General features: G+C 39.6%; 1 protein-coding gene across 4 annotated transcripts in view; it reads left to right on the top strand.

Moving 5' to 3' along the window:
• The first annotated feature begins 2,712 nt into the window (after window positions 1-2,712).
• Window positions 2,713-24,128, top strand: part of FCRL5 (Fc receptor like 5) — a 33,782-nt gene continuing 12,366 nt past the window's right edge. For 3 of the 4 annotated variants that reach the window (XR_012032747.1, XM_072830094.1, XM_072830091.1), the window contains exons 1-7: window positions 2,713-2,865; window positions 12,731-12,751; window positions 13,954-14,208; window positions 16,115-16,366; window positions 16,645-16,932; window positions 18,438-18,713; window positions 23,776-24,054. Coding sequence is in view for 3 of the 4 variants with exons in the window: in XM_072830094.1 (XP_072686195.1) it covers window positions 2,835-2,865; window positions 12,731-12,751; window positions 13,954-14,208; window positions 16,115-16,366; window positions 16,645-16,932; window positions 18,438-18,713; window positions 23,776-24,054 (1,402 nt within the window). In the remaining variant the exon portion in view is untranslated. The remainder of the gene's footprint in view (window positions 2,866-12,730; window positions 12,752-13,953; window positions 14,209-16,114; window positions 16,367-16,644; window positions 16,933-18,437; window positions 18,714-23,775; window positions 24,055-24,128) is intronic. The other variant, XM_072830093.1, reaches the window with a different exon arrangement.

The following is a 24,128-nucleotide window of genomic DNA, read 5'->3' as shown; positions in this document are numbered from 1 at the left end:
GACTTATCCAATCATAGTATCAGATTCAGATTCAATCTTCTGAATCAGGTCCAAAGGTAGATGAGCCCCCTCTAATGTGGTTCTCAGGTAATAGAGAAACTGAGGGTCACTGGAGGGGAGGAGGGTGGGGAGATGGGATAATTGGGTGATGGGCATTAAGGTGGGGACTTGAAGTGATGAGCGCTGGATGTTGTGTGTAACTGATGAATGGCTAAACTCTACCTCTGAAACTAATAATATAGTATATGTTAATTAAATTGGATTTAAATTTTTAAAAAATTTTAAAATAAATATATAGAGATTAAGACAGACATTTAATACTGGTACATATGTCAAACCACTAGGAAGAAATAATAATTCTAAATGTATATGCACTCCATAAAATGGCTTCAAAATATGAAATGAAAATGCAGACAGAAATGAAAGAAGTAGACAAATTCACAACTATAGTGGGAAGTTTTAACATAATTCTTTCAGTAATTGACAGAAAATCAGAAAAAAATGCAGCTATATACCAACAATAAATATTTAGAAAAAAACTTGTAATGATGTCACTTACAATGGCATCAAAATATATATCAAATATTTAGGAATAAGCCTAACAAAAGACATAACTTCTACAAGAAAGTTATAGAAAATTATTGAGAGAAGTTCAAGCTGTCCTATATAAATGGAGTGATTATTCCATGCTTATGGATTGGAAGATTCACTCCATGTTAATTTATATAAATTGACTTGCCAAGTCAGCACAATTCCAAGTATTAGAAATCCAGCAGGTTTTTGGTTTTGTTCTGTTTTTTCAGATTTTTTTGAGGATGAACAATATTGCATGATAAACTATTAGATAATAAGACTTAATAAAAGGCAACATTAATTAAGACAGTACAGTGTTGACATGAGAACGGATAGCTGACTGGAAGAGAACAGAATTTCCACAAGCAGACACACATGGTTGTTGGTTTTATGACAAAGGTGAAATTGCACAGTGCTGTGGAAAGCCTAGATTTTCCATAAATTATGAGAACTGGGCTAAGTGGACATCTGTAAGTAAATATAAACCCTTACTTATACACAAAAGTCAATTCCAGTGATACTATAGGTATAAAATAAAAGCAAAATAAAGTATAAAGTTTATAGGAAATAACAGAAGAATAGATTCAAGAGTTTGGAGTAGATAAAATTTCCTGAAAGAGACAGAAAAAGCTCTAACCATAAAGGAAAGGATTTATAAAGGGCACATCAGACTTATAATGGTGGTTTGTCAGAGGCTCTTATCACAGAGTGAACAGGCAGGCCACAGACCAGGAAAGATATCGCAATATGTATCCGAAAAAGGATCCATATCCAGCTTTAAAAGCCCCACAATACGAAATGAGAAAGACTGAAAAACAAGAGAAAAATGGGAAAGGATTTAAACGCATTTCACACACACAAAAAGATTATCTACATTGCCAATTAAAATACGAAAGATGCTCAGTTCCAAAGTTCACCAGGCACATATTTGAAACCACACTGGGATTATCCCATCAGAAGGGCCAGAATTTACAAGACTACATGTTTTATCAATGTCAGCAAGGATTTTAGAGCAACGAGAACTCGCACACACACTGGTTGATGGGGTGTGGTGTGCATTAGCACAACCGCTTTGGAAAATAATTTAGTGGAAAATAATTTAATTTTAAATTATTAAAAAATAATTTTTTATCTTCTAAAAATATATGCAAGCTTTATGAGCCACTGATTCCACTCTCAGGTAAGTACCCAGTAGAAATGTGTCTACACATGCAGCAGAAGAAGCATCCAAGAATATTCATAGCAGCGCTGTTTGTATCCAATAACATGTAAAGGCTCTTCGCTCGCATCTTCTGCTGGACTAAGATGGATTCGTTTCTATTTACCCATATATGCTTTTCTTGTCTCTGAGTACTGCAAGTGGGAGGTAGCATAATATATGTAAAGTGATGTGCATTTGTAGACATGAGATGTCCCCTTAGGAGGACCAAGGTATGGATCTAAAAAAGAAGGGGTAAGAAACATTATTTGAAAGGAAGAAACTGACGTTCCTCATGGTACTAATATCTTAAGGATCTTTGTTGACCAGGATGGAAACTTGACTTAAAAAGCTATAAAAGCAATACACTAACATTAATTTTTAAAAAATCAGACATAGAAAGACATAAAACAAATGTTTCCTTCTCATCCACAAGTTCACTGTAACTACTATTTTAGGTATACTTTCCAGGAAAAAAGTATATTTCTATCGGTTTATGCACACATGAATTCTATTTTTTCACATGTTCCCCATTGGGACAATACTACATGTACCGATCTATTCATGTTTTCCTCTCCTCACTAACTAGAGGGGTGTTGCCTGCTTATCCATGTAGGTTTACCTCATTCTTAATGGCTGTATTGCGTGTTGTCATAGAGCTGTATCAGAATATTTGTAAACAGTCCCCTATTCATCATCTTTCATGTGTTCTTAGCATTTTGGCAATTATGAATGACGCTACCATAAACATTCTTTTAGACTATCTACACATACTTTCCTTAAGGTAATTTCCTAGCATTAGAAATGTGGGGACAAGGATATGTGCTTTTTTAAAACCCTAGCATTATTTTCTCACTTCGATCATAAGGCAGGAAATTTTGATTAGTAGTTAAAATGGGTACTTCCACTTCCTTTTTTCTAATTCACTAATGCATTCTGCTCTTTGAAAAAGAAATTTCTCAGATGTGCTCCTTGGGGCTGCTGTGACAGCGTACTACTCTAAGATCAAAACCAACGCTGTTACTCTTGAGAAAACCTCTCTTTTGGTCTCAGCCAGGTCTTCATGCTGCTGTGGGTGTCAGTGCTGGTCCTGGGTGAGTAGAACTGCCCGACAGGGGCCCAGGAGGGCAGGGACAGCCTCTCTTGGGGCTCAGATATTCTTTCCTGTGTGGGGAGATGATATTCTCAGGATTCACCCTACATCTCAGGGGCTTCGCTTCGCTCTTGAAGTTGAAGGAGTGGTCAGAGCTGAGATAAACCCTCAGTCTTACAAGAAGGAAACTCGATGACCACAACAGTTAAGAATCTCTTCATTGTTTTTCTACAATAAATATTACTTCATGAAGTCCAGAAGGTGTACGATGCTTGCTTGTTCAGTATTGCCTTCCTCACAGAAGACCTTCCTTTTCTCTCTGCAAAGGATACTTATTTATTGCTAGTATGACAAGCCCAGGTCCTGGTCCTGAGCAGGGGAGGCATGGTCTCTAGCACAAAGGATGTCTCCCTTTCCCAACACTTGAATACAAACCATAGCAGTGATGCGCAGATAAAGAACACGGGAAGAGAGAGAGTGGGACCCAGAGGGGAGGTGAGTAAGGCATGGGGAAAACCTAAAGCAAACAACATTCTTTTTCCCCAGGTCTTTTGAAGCATAAGTGACAAAAATTGTACATATTTAAGATGCAAAAGATGATATTTTCATATACATGTATTATTACAATAAGTACTATGATTGAGCTAATTAACATTTCTATCTTTTCACTTTACCTTTTGTGCGAGTGTTTGTAAGACCTCTCAGGATCTACTCTCCTAGCAAATTTCAAGTATATATTACCATTAACTCTAGTGACCATGTTATACATTTATTATTCTCTGCTTCTGCAAGTTCAGCTTTTTTAGATTCCACATAAAATTGAGGTCATGCAGTATTCACCTGGGTCTGGCGCATTTCATTGAGTGTAGTGTTCTCGGGGTTCATCCATGTTGTCACAACGGCAGGATTTCCTTCTTTTTCGAGGCTGATTGATACTCCATTTTGTATCTATGCCATGTTGTCTTTATCCATTCATTGATCAGTAGAGATTTAGATTGTTTCCATATCCCCACTATTGTAAAGGATGCGGCAGGTGTCTCTTCAAGAAATAAGTATCATTTCCCTTGGATAGATATCCAGAAGTGGGATTGGTGGATCAAATGGTAGTTTAATTTTTAATTGTTTAAGGAAACTACATACTGTTTTGCCTAATGGCTACTCCAAGTGCATTCTCACCAGCTGTGCACAGGGTTTCTTTTCTCCGCTTCCTAGCCAATGCTTGTTATCTTTTATCTTTATGATAATAGTCAATCTGGCAGATGTGAGATCATGTCTCATTGTGGTTTTTGATTTGCATTTCCTTGATGATGAGTGATGTTGAGCATCTTTTCATGTACTATTGGCCATCTTCTATTAAGAATATCAATATCAATTCTGGTCCCTACCTATTTTTTTTTTATTTTTTTTTTTTATTGGTGTTCAATTTACTAACATACAGAATAACACCCAGTGCCCGTCACCCATTCTATTTTTTAATGAGGCTATTTGTTTTCTTATTGTTGATTTGTTAGAGTTCCTTATATATATTAGATATTAACCTTCTTTATCAGATATGTGGCTTACAAATGGCTTTCTCCCATTCTGTAAGTTACCTCTTCATGCTTATTTCCTTTGCTGTGCAAAAGCTTTTTATTTTGATGCAATTCTATTGGTCTATTTTTCTCTTGTTCCTTGTGCTTTTGGGGTCACATCCAAAAAATCATGTCCCAGACCAATGACAAGCTTTCTCCCTATATTTTCTTCTGGAAATTTTATTGTTTTGGGTCTTATATGTAACTCATTAATATACTTTAAGTTTATTTTTGTACATGGTGAGATATAAGGGCCCAATTCTTTTTCATGTGGGTATTCAGTTTTACCAGCACATTATACAGAAGACTATTCCTTCCCCACTGTGTGTTCTTAACACTCTTGTTAAACACTAGTCAATTGTAAATGTGTGGATTTATTTCTGGGTCCTTGATTCTGTTTCATTGCTCTATATGTACTTTTATGCCAGTTTTGGATTACTATAGCTTTGTAATATAGTTTGAAATCAAGCAGTATGATTTCGCCAGTTTTGTTTTTGTTCAGTATTGCTTTGACTCTCGGGGGGGTTTTTTTGCGACTCCATATGAATTTTATTATTCTTTTTTCTGTTTCTGTGAAAAATGCCATTGGAATTTTGATAGGGATTACAATGAATCTGTAGATTTCTTTGTATAATATGGACATTTTAACATATTAATGTTCCAAGCCATAAACACCGAATGTCTTTATTTTTATTTGTGTTTTCTTTAATTTCTTTCAATGTTTTGTAGTTTTCAGTATCCAGATTATTCACTTCCTTGGTTAAATTTACTCCTAAATATTTTATTCTTGTTGATGCTATAATAAGTAGGATTGTTTTCCTGTTTTCTTTTTCGAATAGTTTCTTGCAAGTGTATGGAAATGTAACTCATTTTTGTGCATTGACTGTGTGTCTTTCAACTCTACTGAATATGTTTATTAGTTTCAACAGTTTTTTGGCAGACTCTTTTTTTTAAAAGATTTTATTTATTTATTCATGAGAGACACAGAGAGAGAGAGAGGCAGAGACATTGGCAGAGGGAGAACCAGGCTCCATGCAGGGAGCTCGATGTGGGACTCCAACCCAGGATTCCAGGATCATGCCCTGAGCCAAAGGCAGACGCTTAACTGCTGAGCCACCCAGGCGTTCCTTTTTGGCGAATCCTTAGGGTTTTCTATCTATTATATACTACCATGTGCAAACAGAGACAATTTTACTTCTTCCTTTCTGATTTGGATGTCTTTTATTTCCTTCTTGCCTAGTTACTCTGGCTAAGACTTCCAGCACTGTATTGAATAGAAGTGACGAGAGTAAGCATTCTTGCCTTGTTCCTGATCTGAAAGGAAAAACTTTTAGCTTTTCACTGTTGACTATGATGCTATTTGTGGGTTTGTCATATATGAGAGATAATTCTCTTCTATACATAATTTGTTGAGACTTTTTTTTATCATGAAAGTATGTTTAATTTTGTGAAATGCTTTTTATGCATCTATTGAGATGATCCTTAGATTTTTATCCTTCATTTTGTTAATGTAGTGTATCACATTTATTGCCTTGCACAAGTTGGGTCATCCCAGGGGTAAATTACACATGATCCTTTTAATACTCTGTTGAATTGAGTTGGCTAACATTTCACTTCATTTTAGGGCTTTTAAAATCTATGCTTATCAGAGATATTGGCCTGTGATTTTGTTTTCTTGTAGTGTACTTGTTTGGCTGACCTCATAAAGTATGTTTAGAAGTGTTCTCTCCTCTGTTTCTTTGGAAGAGTTTGAGAGGGTTGGAGTTAATTCTTTAAGTGCTTGGTAGTATTCACCAATGAAGTCATCTGGTTCTGGGCTTTTCTTTGTTGTTGTTTAAAATTCATTTGAGATAGATAGATAGATAGATAGATAGATAGATAGATAGATAGATAGATAGAGTATGAGTGAGGGGAGAGGCAGGGGGAGAGGGAGAGAATCTCAAGCAGACTCCCCATTAAGCAAGGAGCTGGCTTGAGGCTAAGTCTCATGACCCTAAGCTCGTGACCTGAGCAGAAATCAAGAGTCAGCTGCTTAACTGACTGAACCAGGCAGGCACCCCTTTGTTGGGGGCAGGGGAAAATTTGATTAACAATTAAATCTCCTTACTTGTATGTTCAGATTTTCTATTTATTCATAATCCAGTCTTGGTAGGCTGTATGTTTCTAGAAATGTATTGATTTCTTCTAAATTATTCAATTTGTTGGTGTATATTGTTCATGGTAATATTTGTTTATATTTCTGTGGTTTTGGTTTTAATGCCTCCTCTTTGATTTCTGATTTTATTTGAGTCTTCTCTCGTTTTTCTTGGTCTATCTAAAAGTTTGTCAATTTAGTTTATCCCTTTTTAAAAATAGCTCTTAGTTTTGTTGCTCTTTTCTATTATTTTTTATTTTTATTTGATTTATTTCTCCCCTAATTTTTATTATTTTCTTTCCTCTGCCAACTTTGGGCTTCTTGAGGTGTAAATTTAGGTTTTTTACTTGAGAGCTTTCTTTTTATTAAAGTAGGCATTAATCACTACTAACTTTTAGAATTGCTTTACTATATTCCATAATTTTTACTATGTTGTGTTTCTATTTTTGTTTCTCTCAAGATATTTTCTTGAAAGATTTTATTTATTTATTCATGAGAGACACAGAGAGAGAGGCAGAGAAACAGGCAGAGGGAGAAGCAGCCTCCCCACAAGGGGTCCAAAGTGGGATTCAATTCTGAACCTCTGGGATCATACCCTGAGCCAAAGACAAATGTTCAACCACTGAGCCAACACAGGCAGCCCTCTCAAGATATTTTCTGATTTTCCTTTCAGTTTCTTCTTTCATTCATTGATTGTTCTGGAGTGTGTTGCTTCATTTCCATTATTTGTGAACTGTCCAGTTTCATCCTGTTAATGATTTCTAATTTTATACAATTATGGTCAGAAAACTCAATCTCCTTAAATTTGAGACTTGTTTTGTGACCCATACATAATTTATGCTGGAGAATGTTTCATGTTCACTTGAGAAGAATGTGTATTCTGCTACTGTAGGATAGAATGTTCTGTATATGTCCATTAGGTTTACATATTAGATACACAGACTTTTTGTTCTACAGTGTTGTACAAGTTTGCCATTTCTTTATTGATTTTCTGTCTGAATGATCTACCCTCTGTTGAAAGTGGGTTATTAAAGTTCCCTACTATTTTGGATTATTACCTATTTCTTATTTCAGTTCTGTTATTTGTTTTATATATTTAGGCACTTTTTATGGGGTATATATATATTTATCATTGCATATCTTCCTGATGAATTTCCCAGTTTATCATTCTATAATAACTTTCTTTGTCTCTTGTTACAATTTTTTACTTAAAATCGGTTTTGTCTGACAAAAGTGTAGTCACTCTTGCTCTCTTTTGGCTACCATTTGCATGGAATATATTTTCCATCCTTTTACAGTGAGTCTACTTGTGCCTAAAATGAATCATTTATAGATAGCATACAGTTTTATTATTTTTATTCATTCAGCTATTCTGTGTTTTTTATTGGAAAATTTAATACTTTTACATTAAAAGTAGTTATTGAGAGGTAAGGACTACTATTGCCATTTTTTTCATTGTTTTCTGGTGACTTTGCAGTTCCTTTTTATGTTCTTCCTCTCTTATTGTCTTCCTTTGTGATTTGATTTCTTTTTTTGTAGTGGTGTGCTTTGATTACTCTCTTTTTTATCTTTTGTGTACTTACTATAGTTTTTTTTTCTCTTTGTGATTACCATGAGGCTTATATAAAACATCTTTTTTTTTTAAGATTTTATTTATTTATTCATGATAGTCACACACAGAGAGAGAGGCAGAGACACAGGCAGAGGGAGAAGCAGGCTCTATGCAGGGAGCCTGACGTGGGATTCGATCCCGGGTCTCCAGGATCGCGCCCTGGTCAAAGGCAGGCGCCAAACCGCTGCGCCACCCAGGGATCCCTAAAACATCTTATATAACAGTCGATTTGTGCTAAGAAATTTATTTCAATCACATATAAAAACTCTATACTTTTACTTCTCCCTCCCCACATTTTGTTATTAATGTCACAATCTGTATATTATATATTGTTTATACATTAACAAATTATTGTAGCTATAGTTATTTTATACTTTTGTCTTTTAAAACTTCTACAATAGTGAAAAGTGATTCTATATCACCATAAAGTATGCTATGGTCTGAGTCCCCCCAAATTTATATGCTAAAATTCTGACCCATCAGGTGGTCAGTATTAGGAGATATTGGGGCCTTGGGAGGTGATTAAGTCTTCAGAGCAGAGCCATCATAAATGAGATTAGTACACTTATAAAAGAGGCGAGAGAAAGCTCTCACACCCTTCTGCCTTATTACACGAGAAGATGGATGTCTATGATGAAGCAGGCCTTCACCAGAAATGAATCTACTGATGCCTTAATATTGTACTTTCCCATCACCAAAACTGTGAGAAATATTTTTTTGTTGTTTATAAGCCACTCACTATGGTATTTTTGTCATAGAAGATTGAAGGACTAAGATACTGTGTTTAGAGTATTCTGAATTTGACAATACATTTACCTTTACCAAGGAGTTTTATACTTCTGTGTGTTTTTACTTTCCTAATTAGTGTCCTTTCATTGGTGTCCTTGAAGAACTCCTTTTTGCTTTTCTTGTAAGGCGGGTCTAGTGGTGGTTAACTGCCCCAGCTTTTGTTTGTCTTGGAAAGTCTTTATCTCTTCTTTATTTTTGAAGGACAGCTTTGGTAAGTATAGTATTTTGATTGGCAGGGTTTTTTTTTTCCTTTCACTTTTTTGAATATATCATCCCATTCTACTCTGGTCTACAGTATTGCTAAAGAAATCCACTTTAAGTTTTATGGGGGTTTCTTTGTATGAGATTCCTTAATGAGTCATTTTTCTCTTACTGATTTCAAAATTCTCCTTATCTTTGACTTTTGAGAATTTAAATATGATGTGTCTTGGTTTAGACTTTTGATGTTCAGCCTCTTGGAGGTTCTTTGGGCATCATGAATCTGGATACACATTTCCCTCCCCAGATTTGGGAAGTTTTCAGTCATTATTTTTTAAAATAATCTTTCTGCTTTTAGTCTCTGCTTCTTCTGGGACTTCAATAATATGTGTATTGATTCACTTGTTGTTCCATCAGTCATTCAAGTGTTTTTTACTTTTTGTAGTTCTTTCTTCTTTTTGTTCTTCTAACTGGATAATTTCAAATGCCCTGTCTTCAAGTTTGCTTATTCTTTCTCCTGAATGATCAATTATGCTGTTGAAGGTCTTTATAGAATTTTTCATTTCAATCATTTTATTCTTTAGTCCCAAGATTTCTGTTTCTTCTTTATGTTTTCTATTTCTTTGTTAAAGTTCTCATTTTGTTTATGTATTATTTTCCTGATTTCACTTAGTTGTTTCCATTTATAGCTCACTGAGCTTCTTTAGGACTATTATTTTGAATTCTTTGTCAAGCAGTCAATAGATTCCTTTTCTTTAAGGTCAGTTGCTGGAGCTTTATTAATTTCCATTGATGTTCTCATAATTGCCTGACTCTTCATGATCTGTGTAACTTTGCATTGATGTCTGTGTATTTAAAAGATCAGATACCTTCACAGATTGCTTTTGGCAGGTAAATACCATCTACTGATTCCCTGGACTTAAAAGACTACCTCCAGGATCATAGCTGAGCATGGCTGTTGCTGGATCTGCAGTTGAGTCCATAATTAGCAAGCCTGTTATCAGGGGCATTAATGTGTGTGATTTTTGCTGAGTCCCTGAGTTTTCTCCCACTGCGTTTTTAGGCTGATTCCTGGATGGCCAAGTCTACCTCTAGACTGCAGTAAAGTGGGACTGGAACTGGGTCACAGGACTGCTTCATCAACAGCAGTCAGGTCTGAGATCAGTGGGCCAGCTACTGGGACATGGACAGAAGTGGTTCCTCTTGAGCTCCTTGGCAATAGGATCTAGAGGCAAGACCATGAACAAATAGGACTAGAGTTGAGTCCACAGAAAGATAAGGCAGGTATGGGTCTGCAGGTGGGCTTATAGTCAGTGAGTCTTCTACCAGGGCATGTACTTGCCTTCTCAAAGTGATCTTCCTTAGTCTTGGGCTGCAGTGGGATTTTGCAATATCCTACCTGGGTCTCAGAGTGTCCCACTTTTATCTGTGGGTATCTGCTGCCAAATATGTATTTTTGTGGGAGATACAAGCTGGGGAACTCCTATTCCATCACCTTCTCATGTCATTTATGGTACTTAACATTCTAATTGCAACTCTGGGTGTGTTTCAGTCACTATCAATTCATATATAAAAATCATTTGTTTTTACCAAAGCTGAAATTATTAGAATAAAATGTATTCATTCATTCATTCATTCATTCATTCATTTAACAAAAATTTTGGTAACATTTATACCCAGCACTGTACTGGGTGCTGAGAATGATGGGAGAGCATGGGAGGCAGCATTTCTGTGCTTAGGAAGCTCATGGTATAAAAGGGCCTCCAGCCAGTCCAGTAGTGTACAAGAAACATCCACCTAACAGGATCTCAGTTAAATAATTGTCCAAGTTACCAATGATGGTGCAAGCAAATAATACTATATAACAAGTAGCTGGTAATGACTCCATGAAACAGAGGTAGACTAGGAAGTGGAGGGTGCAGGAGTGGGGCATAATATAAGAAAAAAGACTCCATAGTTGGAAGCTGCATGAAATACTCCATAAATAGGAAATACATACCAATGTGGTACCAACACAAAAGGGCAGGATAGGGTAATGGTGAGGAGCACATGCTTTGGGGTCAAACAGGACGTGTTCAAACAAATGGTTCAAAATTCCATTCTGCTGCCTACCAGCTACTTAAACCAGCTTATGGCCTGTAAAATAGTTATAGTCATAGAACTTACTTCATATGGATATTGACAAGATTACATAAAATAATATATGGAAAATCTACCACATAGGAAACAGAAACAATTTAGCTACATTAAAACAGCACAAATTCCATGGTAACCAAGATATTTTGATAAAGGCAAATGATCCACTGTTCTCTAGAACATTTAGGTTTAGATTACTTCTCCATCAGCCTCATGTGGAGAGAGACAATATCTTTCTTGCTTACTGATGGATTTCCTTTGCCCTATCCAGTCCCTGACATATAGTTGACATTTCAAAACTTTCTGTTGAATAAATCAAATCTGTCCCTCATCTGAAATATCTAAGCAATTTATAAACATGCCAATTTTGCCTCCTCCTCTGTCTTCCCATTACCCATTTCTCAAGCCTGTGTCCTCCTATCCCTATTTACTGACCTAGTTACTTAATTTGTTACCCAATAAATATTTATGGAATATATCTTATATTCCAGGCACTGTTACAGATCCAGGGGGGGAGAGGGGACATATGATGAATATAAGAAGTTTTTGCTCTCATAGAGCTTGTATTCTAGAGAAGGGAGAGTAAACAAAGTAAAGAAGCAAATAATTTTTGTTAAACACTCTGAAGAAAATTAAACATCATATTCTATTTCCCTTCCTTCTAATCAGTCTCCCTGCTTCACATCTGGTCTCACTGATGTCTACCCACTGTCATAACACCCCATCTAAGTTTCAAATTCTAACCTTGTCACTCTCTACTTGAAGATTTTCCATGCCTCCCAGCTATAATAAAACTGTAGCTTTTATAATAAAATCATTGCTACTTACCAACCATGATGTGAGCCCTGCATGCCTCTGTCACCAGATTCCCCCACATTTCTTACCTTCCAGAACTCCAGGTTAACCCCTGAACACCAATATTCTTTCTTCACTCTGTGTCCTTTCTGCCTTTATTACCCTCCCCATCATCTCTTGCCCTGTACAGAAGTCTTTGCCTGGTTGACTCCTATCTGTTCATTCCATTTTCTCAAACATCACTCTTTCAGGACCTGTCATAGCCCACCCCCTTCACCACACACTCACACTCACCCCACACACTGGCAGGAGTGGTTCTTCTGCCTGCAAGATGCCCTATGTGTACTTCTATTGCACAAACATTCTGTATTATAATTATATTATTTTGCTTCATGTTTCTGCTTCTACTTCCTGTCAACTTCTACCAGCAGGTACCATTTTTTGTTCATTTTAGAAGTCCAAGCACAATGACTAGGATATAGAGAGATACTTGACAAATGTGTGTTAAATTTTTTAAAAATGAATTTCTAATTAAAGAAATGATAATGGATAGAAAAAAAGTAGGCATAACTTTTGAAAACCCAAGGAATCCTTACTTTGTGTTCATCTCTGGCTCTTTCTGTTTTTGCAGCTCCTGTCAGTGGACAATTTGGTGAGTTCTCCTTCCTTTTGCTCTTCAGTGTCCTTGGATAAGAGTGTCTCCTTAATAAATATGAGGAATTTGCAATAGCTGTCTGAAGATCTCTAATATATCCTATTCTTGCTGAAGGGATGTGAAAGTGTTATGTGCTGCTCTATTGGCATCACTCAATGGTCAGGATAGCCATGTAGCTACCTTCACTCTCCCTGGAAGAACTGACAAATGCACAAGCAGCTCCTGGTCTTGGGAAGGCCCTGTGCTTACCCTAGTTGCTGATGGACCTCACCCAACCAGACAGAACATGTTCAACTCCGTGGTAAACGTGTAGGATTTGAAATAGAGTTTTCTCCAATCAGCAAGCTAGAAAGACTCTGAAAACATCACACTGTGAAGATAGTGGCAAGAATATTACACTCTCTATAGTGTTAGTAATGTGTGGAAAACAGAAGAACATCCAAAAAACTGGTCCCTTAAAAGGAAAAAATGCACAAAAGAAAAAGGGATTGGGAGAGAAGAAATATTATCTGTATCACACATGTTCTTAGTTCTGACTCTTACTGCCACTCTTTGGTCAGAGAGTGTCTTGAATGTTTGAGGACCCATTAATAGCAAGGAAGACCTACAACCTCTGCTCTTGTCCAAAATCAGCTGGCCTAGGATTTCATTCTTGTCTGGGTCACCTCTGGATTCCAGTGGTTGATTTGTCCATTCCTTGCTCTGCTACAATTAGCTATGATGAGAGTTTCAGGGCATCTGAATTGTTATCTGTGAAATGAAGGTGTTAAACAAATCAATCTCTCAAGCTTTACTCAGTGCCAAAATCCTCAGAAAATATGATTTATTCTTTTAGGGAAAGTGTAAACCTGTGATTTACACAATTCTTTGGGAGGTTCTTATGAATTTGTGACCATGATGCCGTGTTGGGGCAGGGGTGGCTTTCTGTAGGATGCTTGCCAGAAATTAGCCATTTCTCCCACTGACATTTGGCAGTGAATCCTGCTGGTGTTGCCTTCTTGAAATAATTTTGTTCATTGCCATCCCTGAGCAACCATCCTTCCCTGGGGGCTCTGGTCAATAGCTTTGATCAATCCCTGACTTTCCCAGGCAGCTTCCTTGGGGATTCTCCAAAGCCTGGTTCTTAGGTTTGACCCACAGACAACTGCAGTGGGAACCATACGGGTCTCCATCTTAGATGCTGTCTCTTTCTTCCTCAGAAGCTGTACCCAAAGCAGTGATTTCCCTCCATCCTCCATGGACCGTGTTCTTCAAAGGAGACGCAGTGACTCTGACTTGCCATGTATCTCACATCTACACAGCAAAGAACAGAGAATTGTACCAGTGGTACCTTGGGACAGAAATACTACGTGAAATCCCAGGAAACACCCTCAAGGTTCAGAATTCTGGAGAGTACAAATGCCAGACCCAGAATTCGCTTCTAAGTGACGGTGTGACATTGATTTTTTCTACAGGTGAGAAAAAAGTGAAAGAAATAAAAATTTTAGAAGCCATACAATTATGCAGGATCTGCCTTATAGTTACTGAATTCAAATCTATACAGATAGGACCCAGGTAAAAGGAAAGTTTTTAAATTTTGTATTTAAATTAAATTTAGTTAGCATATATAATATTATTGGTTTCAGTAGAATTTAGTGATTGGTCAATGCATATAACACCCAGTGCTCATTATATCAAATGCCCTCCTTAATGCCCATCACCCAGTTACCTTGTCTCCGACCCACCACCCCTCCAACAACCCTTAGTTTGTTTGCTACAGTTAACAATCTCTTATGGTTTACCTCCTTCTCTGTTTTTATCTTATTTTATTTTTTCATCCCTTACCCTATGTTCATTTGTCTTGTTTCTTAACTTCCACATAGGAGTGAAATCATATGGTATTTGTCTTTCTCTGACTGACTTATTTCACTCAGCATAATACCCTCTAGTTCCACACATGTCATGGCAAATGGCAAGATTTCATTCTTTTACATGGCTGAGTAATATTCCATTGTGTATATACACCATATCTTCTGTCAATGGATATCTGGGCTCTTTCCATAGTTTGGCTGTTGTGGGCATTGCTACTATAAACATTGGTGTGTATGTGATTCAGGCAAAAGAGAAAATTTGAGAAGTAATTTATTTGAATGGTTTCTGAATCTATATATAGTTTTAAGCTTATAAAATTTTCTTGGAATAATAAGCAACATGAGGATTTTTCATATAGATAGACAGACTGAGGTACAGCTGACCCATGAACAACATGGATGTGAACTACACAGATCCACTTACATGCGTTTTTTTTTTATAGGACAGATCTATAAATGTATTTTCCCTTCCTTATGATTTTCTTAGTAATAATTCCTTCTGGTGTACTTTGAAGAATAGAGAGTATGGACACCTTACTGGCTCAGTGGTTGAGCATCTGCCTTCAGCTCAGGTCGTGATCCTGGGGTCCTGTGGTGGAGTTCCACATTGGGGTCCCTACAGGGAGACTGATTCTCCCTCTGCCTATGTATCTCTCATAAATAAATAAGATCTTTTTTAAAAAGAATATAGCCTATAATACAGAAAACATACAAAATATGTGTTAATTGACCATTCATGTTATCAGTAAGGCTTCTAGTACAGCTGGCTATTAGTAGTTAGGTTTTGGGGCAGTCAAAAGTTATACTCTGACTTTCCACTGCATTGTGCAAAAATCAACTGTATACAGAAAGCAAGAGAGAAGGAAGAAAGATTTTTATTTTTTCCTGTGTCCTAAAGCCACCTGTTTTGAATGTGAAGCAGTTATACTGCTATTTGATTTCATGAACAAGGAAGCAATATAGTAACAAAGAACAAATAAGATGCTTACCCTCTTTGAACTGGTCATACCCCTCTTTTAAGAATTTACCTACTGAAATCATAGATATGCTCCCCCCAAATTGAATAAATGTGAATAGTCAAGAAACAGAAAAGTATTAAGTAAATTACATCACATCACATTGAGAGAAAACTCAGAGGCCGTTAGAAGCCAGGTTCAGTGACAATATCAATGGCAAAGAAAAGTGTTCATAGCACAGTAAGTGAAAGAACAACTTGTCAAATATGTAAACACTATTCTAATTTCATAAAGAAAACAGAGTACACACAGACACTCATGGATGTACACATGGAAAAGAGTATGCCCAACTGAGAAGAAGTTTTTACTTACATTTCTGCTTTTCAAGTTTTCTCAGGGCATATGTGTTCATTTTTAAATCAGAAAAAAAAGAATTATAATTATTTTATGCATTTCCCCCCATCCCCAATCCTACAAAATCTGTTTGAAATACTAATGACGAGAAGGAAGAATCAGTGGAGGGGACCAAGTGACTGGCCTTGTGTTTCTTGCAGCTAAACTGATCCTGCAGGCTCCCCCTTCCGTGTTTGAAGGTGACTCTGTGACTCTGAAATGTCAAGCAAATGTAGACCTAGCCCTGAAGAACAAGTCCCTGTACAAGAATGGCAAGATGCTAAAGATCCTTGATGAAAGCTCCAGCTTCCATATTCAACAAGCAGGTCTGAAGGACAATGGAGAATATCACTGTGCTGGATCTGAGATCAATTGTTCTTTTTCTTCAAACAGAATAAAAATCCAAGTCCAAGGTAAATACCACATTACTTGTGAGAAGGGTTCATGGAAGGAAGGTCCCTGAGGTGGTAGAGGGTGAGAAGTGGGGGCTGGGACACCACCAAACCTCAGACCTCATGCCTGCAAGAATCAGAGAAAGCACAAGAGTGCTTCAAGCGGAATAATGTTGGGATCCTAAGTGGCACTCCATCTTTGCCTGCTCTGCTCATGGCTGTGGCAGACGAGCTGTGTCTCTCTCCGAAGCAGTTCCAGGCCTCACTTCTCTGGGGAATGTTGTGATCCTTCTCTCTAGAGCTGTTTCCACATCCTGTGCTGAGGTCCAGACCCTCCTGGACCACCTCTGGGAACCAACTGACCCTGATCTGTGAGACCCAGCTCCCACCTCAGAAGTCAGATGTCCAGCTCCAGTTCCGCTTCTTCAAAGATGGCCAGATTGTGGAGGAGGGCTCAAAGAACTTTCTGAAAATCTGGAACCCCTCCAGTGGGATGAACAAAGGCCCATCATATTACTGGTGTGAGGCGCACACAGTGACTTCCAATGTCTGCAAAAAGAGCCAGAAATCCCAGATACACGTGGAAGGTGGGTGCCTGTCGGGGCTGAGATTTGCTAGGAAGAGTAGGGCAGAGTCACATGGCAGCCTTGATTTTCCTGTCAATCAAAAAAAGCCCCACCACTCCTGGTTCCAGTCCTCTTGCTGCTACCCAACCCATCACTCCCCTTACCTGCTGCCTGCCTCTTCCCCAAGTCACCTGCTCATCTGCTCCGTTGCCTCACCCTAAACACCACAGGCTGCATGGCTTGAGAAACAGAACTGTGTTCTCTGACAGTTCTGGGGGCAACAAGTCCAAGACCAAGTGCCAGTAGACTGGTGTCTAAAGGGAGCTCATTCTGTCCTGCAGTTTGCCATCTTCTCGCTGGGTCCTTAACTGGTCTTGTTCCTCTCACTTCCTCCTCTCTGAAGATTCCAGCCTTATCTGATTAGGGCCCCACCCTAGGGCCTCCTTCAGCCTGAATTATCACCTCAAAGGCCTCATCACCAAATACAGCCACACTAGGAGTTAGGGCTTCAACACATGCATTTTCAAGGGATGGCGTTCAGCTGATAACACAACCCGATGTCTCCACGGGTCAATCTTGTGGGTCTCATGCTTTGTCCAGCTCAGGACCATGACACCCCTCATTGTATCTGCAAGATCTCTCCCTCCCTCCCTCTCTTTTCTCTCTTTCCCTTTCCCTCTCTCCCTGCCTGTCTCCTTCTGTCTTCCCCAGGGATAAGGAAGTATCTATTTCCCAGATATCGGTTAGTTGTTGACAATACCCAACATGTCCCCCCTGGTGGGATACAGAGATGGGTAGTGAAATCATGGTTACTCCAAAGATGTGACCGGGATGAGGAGAATCACAGAGACCACCTCTCTGTCACCAGTGCACTCAAAGCCACTGGGGCCGTCATGGCTCTGAGAGGTCACAGCTTCTACAGAGGTGTGCCTGCACTCAGGGCCAAGCACACCCCCAAGAAGACATGGGATTCAGTGCAGGGACCAGGACTCAAGAGACACGTCCAGGTCCTGGCTGGCTCTGGAAACAGCCTGCTGAGTGGCCACAGACAGGCCTCTGAGCTTCTTCCAGACTCGGTTCGCTCATCTGGAAACAGAGGGGCTCAGGCTGGTCTCAGGGAGAGCGTAGGGACAGAGGAGGGGGTCCTGGAAGAGTGTGTTTGAATCTGAAAAGAAGGATGAAGGGTGGATCCCTGAGGCCAGCCCCAGCAAGCAGAGAAGCAGAGAACAGGGACCGAGAGGGAGACCCTGGGGCTTGGGCAGGTGGAGGGGCAGCACTGCCAGGGTCAGAGGCAGGAGGAAGGAAGAGGTTAGGGCACGACCTGGAGGCACCAAAATAAAGGACTTCCTCCCCAAGAGCATCATTTACACTGGGAAATGGAAATGGGGTCGCCTCACAAGGAGGGCAGGGGGAGTAGGGGCAGAGGGTGACAGGAAAGGGAAGAGCCAGTGTCCAGGGCAGGGTGGAGACTGGCCATGGATGGAAATGCACAGGGGCACCTGCTGACCAACCTTTCTCTCCCACAGTCCCCGTGTCTCGTCCTGTCCTCACCCTCAGCCCTCCTAGGGCCCAGGCTCTTGAGGGACATAGGGTGACACTTCACTGTGAAACCCGGAGGGGTTCAACCCCCATTCTGTACCAGTTTTATCACGGAGATGTCCTCCTGAAGAGCAGCTCAACCCATACTGCAAGAGCGTCCTTCAGCATCACTCTGACTGCAGAGAGCTCTGGGAAGTACTCCTGCACTGCCAACAATGGCTTCGGCCCCCAGCGCAGTGACACCAGGAGCCTCTCTGTCACAGGTAAGCCCTGGAGTCATGCCAGTCACTCCTCTCTGACTATTTTGTCCCTGTTTTACAGAAGAGAAAATCAAGGCCTCATGGGGTAAGTGGCGAGGCAATAGGTACACCAGGGGACTCCACTCTCGTTTTTTGCATTTTGCATTGTGGCTGAGCTTCTGCTTTTGCATTCAGTGCTTTGTGGCTGAGCTCAGGGGAGGTGACTCAGTTCTCACCTCTCACACTGAGCCCTTCAGAAGTATCTATGTCTCTTCCACTCCCTACCCCCCACCCATCTGGTGTGCCTGGCAGCTCCCTTTCTGTAGAACCAACTACCTGTGAGCTTCAGCCCTCCCCCAGCCCTGGCTCACCGGACCCCTAGATAGCTCAGCATACTCTCCAGCATTTGTCTGATGAATGTATTCCCTCAAAATATTTTCTCATAAGTTCAGTCCCCAAGGCAATTTTTCTTAACTCAGTGCACAGAAGCATTTCCTCCTCTCCCACTAACACTTGTACTCACATAGCTATAAGCACAGTCACATGGATAAGTAGCAGGCAAGCCCTCAATTTCTCGGGAGTTCCCAAGCACTTCAAATGCTAATAGGATGAGGGAAGGAGGAATGGCTTTCTGGAGTTCCCATGATCCTTCGTCTTAATCCATTAAAATAAATTTCATTTTACCGTATTATGTTTTTAAAGTTTTTCTTGAAGTATGACATACATTCAGAAAAGTATACAAGCCAGGGTTGGACAACTCATGGTGACTCATGTAACCACAAAAATGGTGTCTTGTTTGGAGTCATGTTGCTTCTATTTGCACTTGGATCTTCACTTATTAGAGAGTGAAAGTCCAGCAGTTCGTTGGTTTGTTTGTTTTTAAGAGAAGCAGAAGTATGACTGAAAAATCTTGAGTTGGGTTCATTAGACCATTCCACAACACAAGGAAATGGAGACTTCGGGTGTCCCCAGAGTGGAAGGGTTTGTTGTATGGACATCCAGGGAGTGAGAAAAACAAGAAAGATGATGCTTGCAGACCCATGGAAGAAGTGAGAGATGTCTCAGAATAGAATTTCTCAAACGCAGATTATATTGAAAGGTGATGGGCTAGAAGCTCTCATCGCTCTACTCACAGGCCACCAGCTATTTTCCTTCTGTCCCTGCTCATCATCCCTGCTGCTTCCAAGCATCCTCCACTCCATTCCCTCTCTGTCACGACTTTTCTTGACTCAGAGCTTCTGCAACACCAACATCGACTGCTCAACTTTTGAGTGTGACCCCTTGGTCTATATTCCACCTTCTGCCCGGTCTGCCAATGCTGAGTGGCTCACTGCCAAAGCAGTGACTAACGGGTCAAACTGGATGGGCGTCTTGGCCTCCAAGCCACCACCTAGGCCACGGCTAGTGCACTGCCCACTTCTAGCCCAACAAATATGGAGATGACATGCACATAATGAAGCATATTTCAGAAAATGCTTGTTTTAGGGAACTATATGCACAGTACAGATCTGAGGTTTCCTAGAAAGCTCCAGGGTACCTGAAAAACACTTGGGCCATCGGATCTAACTATGAGTCAGAAAATCTGAGTTCTAACTCTGGCTATGAAAACAACTAGTTCGTAATTTGGATAAAACATTCAAACTCTCTTTGTCTTACTGTTGTCACATTGTATTGGAAGTTAGATAAGGCATCCAACCCCAGAGTTCTGTGATTTGAGTTGGAACAGGAACCCAAAGGCCAGGAATTCATGAAGCTCTGGAAGAAGCTGAAGTGAGGAAGAATGAGTGTGAGAGGCACCAGTCAATGCCCCAGAGAAGACAGCCAGGGAAAACTGTGCACGCTGCCAAACTGGGTTCGTTTACCTGGCCCAGCAAGCAAGAGTGCCACCCTGACAGAGCTTCATCTCGGCTCACGGGGAAGCTGGGGGAGGCACCTAGAGGGCTGGAGGATTGGGTTGTAGTCAGAACGTGAGTACAGCTGGAGGCAGTGGCTGGTGAGGGTGCAAATTGGTGATGTGCCAGTCTTAGGGACACATGAATCTGGGTACAGATGGTCTTATCTTTAAGCATATGGATCTGAAGGATCCCTGGCTCATTGATAACCCTTGTTTTAGATCATGAAAATCAAGAATGACCAAAAGAAAGACATTCCCCCAATGTTAATTGTGGAGTAAAGAGATTATTCAAGAAGTTTAAGTGCTTTGAGATCCCAATTTCAAAGCCAGCCTGATCTATCTAGGAACACCCCCAGCCCTAAAGCATCCTCCATCCCATTATCAAGTTTCATTTTCTTCTCAAATTTATCAATACTGAAATCTCTTTAACTCCTGTTTCTTGCCTTCCTCCCTCCATACCACAATATAAGGGTCAGGAGAGTGGAGCCAGATCACTTTGGGTTTCCATGACATCTCCATGCCTGTTTAGTGTCTGGCACAGTGTAGGCCCTCCATCAGCATTTACAATTCAATGAACAAAAAGTCTTTGAACTCAGATAAGGAAGAGAACATTGATCTGTACTTCTGCTTATATAAATAAGCAGAAATTAGTTAGCTCTAGATTAGCAAACAAGTTGTCAGGGAGCTGAGTAAGAAGCTTCACTGGGAGCCAGGCAGATATTCTGACAAAGCAATCTACTTTTTGAGGGAATATACCCCGAAGAAAAGGCAAAGAGATTTCATGGGAATGTGCTCTGATCTATCACCAGCCTGGATCACTGAAACACACACACACACACACACACACACACACACACACACATGCCCACGCCCAGACACACACTGCATTCTCAGGCAAATACAAGACAGTAAATATAACTTTATCCATTAAAGGATGAGTTATAAGCAAAAAGAAGCACAATATGGGAGACTTTGTATTTATGCATTTAAATTCATACAAGGGAAAGAAAGAACACCTAATACATAATATTTTTAAAAAGAAGAATTGCTATAGGAAACAAACAAAACAAACCCTACAAATTCTTCTAAATATTCTCAAGACAATTAAAAAAATATGGACTCTAATGGGAAAAAAACTACAAAAAGGAATAAACAGGTTAAAGAAGAGACAATGAGACAACACAAGAGATTTTAAAAATTGTCTAGCAGAGCTCAGAAGAAAAACCAAAAAACCCCACAAAGCTATTTTAGAAATGAAATCAAAATTTGAAACAGTAAGGTTAGAATGTATACTTCTGCAACTGTTCATCAAAAGAAGAATTGGTTTGAGAAAATGATATGGAATGTGAAGTAGAAAGAGATACCCAGAAATGAAGGCAACAAGAAAAAGATGTAAAATATGGAGATCAGACCATGAAGAAGCCTGTGGCATGTCTTAGGAAACCAAATTGAGGAGAAAAACAAAACTTTCTTCCTGAAGTGAAGAAAACCTGAATATATAGATGAAAAGATTACCCTAATGAGGCTACTGAATGTTGAGGTTAAACATCTGTGTCTGTGTGCGTGTGTGTGAGTGTGTGCATGTGAACACGGCAATCAATCAATAGTTAATAAATACATAAATACAGTCATCTCAGAAAGAAAAAAATATTGGACTGGTCTTAGACTTTCCACAGGAATCATTGTTAAGAGAGAGGAGTCACATCCAGATTTGTACTTTCAAGTGAGGAAAGAGAACTGAGAACAAATCCAAAAGTCATGCTCAGACATGCAGGGACTCGGAGAACTTAGTATCCATTAAACCTGCTTGGAAAATTACTTGATAAAATCCAGTGAGCCAAAACAGGAATCAATAAAAATAACTCAAAATGAGTTCACTTAATATAAAAAGTATACACTGAATTCTCTCAACCAGTGGTGCTCACGACTGGCTGCTGTGAGACTCACTTAGGAACTCTGAAAGCAAGCTCCTTACTAAGCCTCTCTCCAGACCAATTGAATTTAGAATCTCTAAGATGTGAACCCAGAATCAATATTTTTAAAACACATCCTTAGGTGAAAATATTGTACAAATAGGGCTGAAAACCACTGGTTTGGATATGAAAACAAAGGCTAATCAGCTGTGAGAGTTATGGTTACAGAAAGTGTCAGAAGTGTAAAAAATATATGTAACAAAGAAAAGTCAGTTGGTCTGAGGGAGAAGAAGAAATAAAAGAACAATTCTCTCATGATTATTATTCTTATTTCATGGTGGAGAACAAAAAAAGAATGACCAGAAACGTTTTGAAAAATTAATTGACAATTAATTGTAAAAAAAAATTAAAATTCCCATTTTGTCAATAATGGGTGAATCCTTTCCAGGCAGTAACTTCTCATTAATGGATTGTGGTTCACCAGCAGCTCCTGAAAAATCCACTGGTAGACCACAGGGTCTCCCAGATATGATGGGCGAATTGCTCAGATGAAATAACTATAGAATTTTGGATTAAGAGCAGAGAAGAGATAATAAGTAAGCCTCTGCAACTATCACGGATGAGAGTGTGGGCACAGGAGTTCTTGTATTCCCTTAGTGCAAGTGCAAACGGGTCCAAAGTTGTTGAAGAACAATCTAGCACGACATATGGTTCCTTAAAATGTTCATATTCCTCATCTCAGAAATTCCACTTCTAAGACTTGATCCTAAGAAATATGTACACAAATGTGCCATGATGGATATGCCGCTGGATGTGGCATTATTTGGAGCGAGAGAAAAAGGACATTCCCAGTCACTGGCAATGATGAATCCATACACTGGAATGCTTTGCACTTGTTAAAAAATCGTGCAGTAATTACCCCCAAATTATCAAACCGTGATTTAAAAGAGTCGCATTTTGTTGTGTATAAATTACAGATCAATGAAGTAGGTCTCTAAAGTGGATAAGATGGACCGTTAAGAATGATTTAGAAAGATGCTCATGATATGTAGCTGAAGAAAAGAACCAAGCAGTAGAGCAAGAGGTGTACTGTGATCCCCTGCATGTGTGTGCATGTATGTTTTTACATGTTTATTTGTGTGTTGTGGGAATGGATGTTCTTATACATAGAAAAGATCTAGAATGTGTCACAAATACTCTACAGAGGTAATCTCTGAAAATGAAAATAAAGGAAAAGTGAAAGATACTGATGTCAAATAACTCATTTTACTTCTCTCAGTCCCAGCATCCCGTCCCATCCTCACCCTCAGGGTGCCTGGGACTCGGGCCGTGGTGGGGGACGTGATGGAGCTTCACTGTGAGGCCCACAAGGGCTCTCCCCCCATCCTGTACCGGTTTTATCACGACAATGTGTTCCTGAGGAGCAGTCGGCCCCCCTCTGGAAGAGGAACATCCTTCAACCTCTCTCTGACCCCAGAACATTCCGGAAGCTATGCCTGTGAGGCTGACAATGGCCAGGGTGCCCAGCGCAGTGACACTGCCTCACTCAGGGTCACAGGTGAGTGGAGAGCTCCAACTGCACCCCACCTGGGGATCCACCTTCCCCAGTAGCTGAGATCGGAGGTCACGCAG

Source organism: Canis lupus, chromosome 6 (assembly GCF_048164855.1).
Source record: "Canis lupus baileyi chromosome 6, mCanLup2.hap1, whole genome shotgun sequence".
In the NCBI taxonomy this organism is placed as follows: domain Eukaryota; kingdom Metazoa; phylum Chordata; class Mammalia; order Carnivora; family Canidae; genus Canis; species Canis lupus.
The sequence above is the reverse complement of the archived record's forward strand: the minus strand, read 5'-3'. Positions and strand labels throughout refer to the sequence as shown.